Genomic DNA, 3807 nt, shown 5'->3' with positions numbered 1-3807 from the left:
CAAGTGTCGACCGAGCTTCATCTTCCATATAAGTGTCGGTATACTTTTATTTTAAAGCTTGCATTGTACTTAAACTCACATAAGATAGTAGGTTGTTACTATCTTATATCTTGCATATTGTACGCACTGATTCTTTTCGAGGTTTTCAGAAAGAAGAGTTTTAGTGAGTTGTCCAACGGTGCGATCAATGATCACTGGTTTAGGAGTAGGAGTCAACCTAAGTTTCGAACCAAGTAACCGAACCTGTTCTTTACTTTCCGCTGCATGACTTTGATTTAAATGATTAAAAGAAAAAAATTGTAAAAGCACGATATTCACCCCCCTCTATCACACTCTTTTCACGAAAATAGGTACATTTATATAAAACTGATTTGAGAGGTAAAGACTCTCAAACCGAATATCAGATCATACATTATAGTTAGGAGTTTATCCTCAATAATTGAGGTCAACCCCTTTACATCACTCAATTCACTTACATCATCATGCACTCAACTTCCCTCACACTATCATGCATCATGTGGCACTAATGTATCATATTACAATCAAAGCCAAAGTCAAACCACTACCAATCACACACATACAACATCACACAAACACCATTACATGCATTACAAGTGATGAACAGTAGGTGTGACAATCAAACACGGAGAGCAAGTCATGAAAAACACGGGCAGCAAATGGAGCAACAAAATCATGGACAGCAGCTGGAGTATCAAAATCACGGACAGCAAACACCCCACGACCAGCAACATAAAATGGCACTTCAAAGCATCCTGCCATAGATCGTCGGCCTACTTTTAGCAAGTAATCAACTATTAACGGATTTGTCATATCTTTACCACGAACCATTTACTATGGACTACATAGATCCTTATGGTGGATCTATGAACTCTCTTGGACTTTTTTGCAAAGACCCAGCATCAACGGATTTGACGTTGTCCTTTCCGTGAGCTGTTTGTTATGAACTAGATAGATCATTATGGTGGATTTATTCACCCTCTTGGACTTTTTGACAAAACCCCAGCTATCAACGGATTTGTCGTTGTGTTTGCTGCGAGCCGTTTGCTGCGGACTAGATAGATTAATATGATGGATTTATTCACCATCCTTCCCATGCCTTACATACAAAATCAAAAGATAAATACAAAACCTACAACAAATATCTATCAATCCAATCATCATGTGCCACCAACGTTAAAAATTGTCCAAGCATGCATGTGCCCTCAACGACACTGATGTAAAATCTGCTCAAGTCTCCCTTGTGCCACCGAATTAATATTTGCTCCATTCGTCGATGAAATCAAACATTAATTGTACAACCTTCTCCTTTCACCGATGAAATTGATTCGCCGATGAAATTCATTTGCCGATGAAATCAACTTCAACACTATCTGCACCATTCTTATAATTTGTACTGCCCATGCTTTTGCGAGGTGAATCACTTCAATTTCTACATAAATCCACAAATGATAAACATTAATTTGGACCTTGCGCAATATTCTATCAATATCAGGAACTATCCCCTCATAGAGACACCTGTTGTGAGCTTCCCACAAAACATATATCATACTAGAAATTTCAAGATACCTCACCTTCATTCTCTGGCTCACACCTTTGTAGTAGTGGCCAAGGATGTGAAATAACTCCTCTATTGAGTTAACTTCATGATTTATCTCTAACCATCTCCGCACCTTGTTCCAAAGAGTACATGTGATAGAGCACTCAAAGAACAAGTGACCATTCGACTCATCTTGACATTGGCAAAGCATACAAGTCTTGTTCTCCACATATGCCATTCTATTTGTTGTTTGTAGCTTTCCATGAGCAAGTAACCATAGAATGAATCGATGCTTCAGCATAATTTCCGGCCTCCAAACTAATGACGCCCACGACACCTCAGGACCTCTCGGCATGAAGAAACCATATGCATTTGCAGTCTCACTGTTTCTTCCCGCAAACCACTCACCCATCAACAAGATCGCCTCTCCGCTTCCATTTGTAGCACTTGAAATTTTGTTTCGAATGTCCACAAGCCGTTTAATAAGAGGAGAGTCCGAGGCTTGGATCTCCCATTGTCAAAAATCAGTTCCCTTGAGATAATGTTGGTGCACCCATCTTACCCATATCGAATCCGCATTAGTTTGGATCTCCCATAGTATCTTGCTAAGAAGTGTTTCATTCTATGCATGGAGGTCTCAAAGTGCATAACCACCATCATGTCGAGAAAGACACATAGTGGCCCAAGAAATAGGAGGATACTTTGAAGACCACACAAAGGTACGACATATTGCTTTGATCTTTTCAATAACACCACCAGGAATAGGGAGCATGGAAAGCCAATAATACTCTACATCTTAAAGCACCGTCTTCACCAACTCCAAGCGCCTCGCATAAGATAAAGTATGCTTTGGCCAAGAATTAATATTCCTTGTAATAGTATCAAGTAATGGCCCATAGTTTGCAATCCGCAACTTCTCCACCGCTAGTGGAATCCCCAAGTACTGGAATGGAAATGTTCCTTCTTGGAACCGAATGAGTTGGAGCAATCGATCCTTCATTCTATCATCAATCCCCGCCATATACATATGAGACTTCAATGAATTAGCTCGAAGTCCAGCTTCATTGCCAAAAACCTCCAAACAATCCGCCAATACTTTTATTGAGGACTCATCCACCCATGCAAACAACATCAAATCATCGACATATGCAAGATGTGTGATGTCAACCTCTTTACACATAGGATGGAAGTGAAAGGAGGCAACCTACAACCTGCGTAATAATATTTCGATGCACAACCCAAAAAGTAGAGGAGATAGGGGATCATCTTGCCTTAAACCATGACACCCACTAAAGAATCCATAGATGCCTCCATTTTAAAAAATAGAATAGGAGACCGTAGTTAGACACTCCCTAATCCATTCACAATATCGTTGAAGAAAACCAAAACCAACGAGGGCACTCATGAAGAAATCCCTGTTAGGACCAAAAGTAGCTAGAGGAGGGGGGGGGGGGTGAATAGCTCGTCGCGTTCGCTCGTTGCTCGGCGTTGCTTGTTCCTTCAAAGATGTGCAGCGGAAATACAAAGAAACAATCACACAACGCTAACACGGTTGGTTTACTTGGTATCCACCTCACAAGAGGTGACTAATCCAAGGATCCACACCAACACACACACCCTCCACTAAATAAAACTCTCCTTTATGGTAACTACCAAGGGCGGAGAAGCCCTACAAGACTCAATACAAGAAGAGAGGGAAAGGATACAAGAAATACAAGCTTACAAGCTTACAATGAGTATAAACCCTAACCCTAGCTTCTCTTCTTGGCTTTGATCCGCCTCTTGACTTGGAAACCTTCCAAGATCCTTCAAGAACTGGCGATCTGAGCTTTGTGGAGGGAGGAGTGGCGAGAAATCTGGAGTGAATCGGAGAAGAGATGCGAAGAAAATGAACGCTGCGGCCTTTATCGACGCCAACGGTCGGATCCCGATCGATTCGAATGTTCCCAATCGATCGGAGGCTTTGGATCGATCCACGGATCGATCGAGCGCTTACGCTCGAAAAGCCACGGATCGATCCACGGATCGATCCGGCGCTTATCTGCGTCCCAATCGATCCAGCGATCGATTGGAACATCTGATCGATCCACGGATCGATCCGAGGCTCTGCTTAGAGGCTCGGATCGATCCATCGATCCAACTCTGAATCGATCCACGATCGATCCGGCTCTGAATCGATCCGATCGATCCAACACTAGTTTGCCCAAAACCAAGTTCCAAGCCTCTCAAACCAACATCCGGTCAACCTT

The 3807-nt window shown here is 42.2% G+C and overlaps 1 protein-coding gene across 1 annotated transcript; it reads right to left on the bottom strand.

Moving 5' to 3' along the window:
* Positions 1-1307: 1307 nt before the first annotated feature.
* Positions 1308-1970, bottom strand: LOC122044252. The gene has a single exon (XM_042604769.1). The coding sequence runs from the start codon at positions 1968-1970 to the stop codon at positions 1308-1310; it is 663 nt and encodes a 220-aa protein (XP_042460703.1).
* Positions 1971-3807: the final 1837 nt, after the last annotated feature.

The sequence above is a fragment of the Zingiber officinale genome, chromosome 2A (assembly GCF_018446385.1).
Source record: "Zingiber officinale cultivar Zhangliang chromosome 2A, Zo_v1.1, whole genome shotgun sequence".
Lineage (NCBI taxonomy): Eukaryota > Viridiplantae > Streptophyta > Magnoliopsida > Zingiberales > Zingiberaceae > Zingiber > Zingiber officinale.
The sequence above is the reverse complement of the archived record's forward strand: the minus strand, read 5'-3'. Positions and strand labels throughout refer to the sequence as shown.

What these genes read in the sequence shown, in the direction of transcription:
- LOC122044252 (XM_042604769.1), bottom strand. Translation starts at nt 1,970, where the DNA reads ATGGGTGAGTGGTTTGCGGGAAGAAACAGTGAGACTGCAAATGCATAT.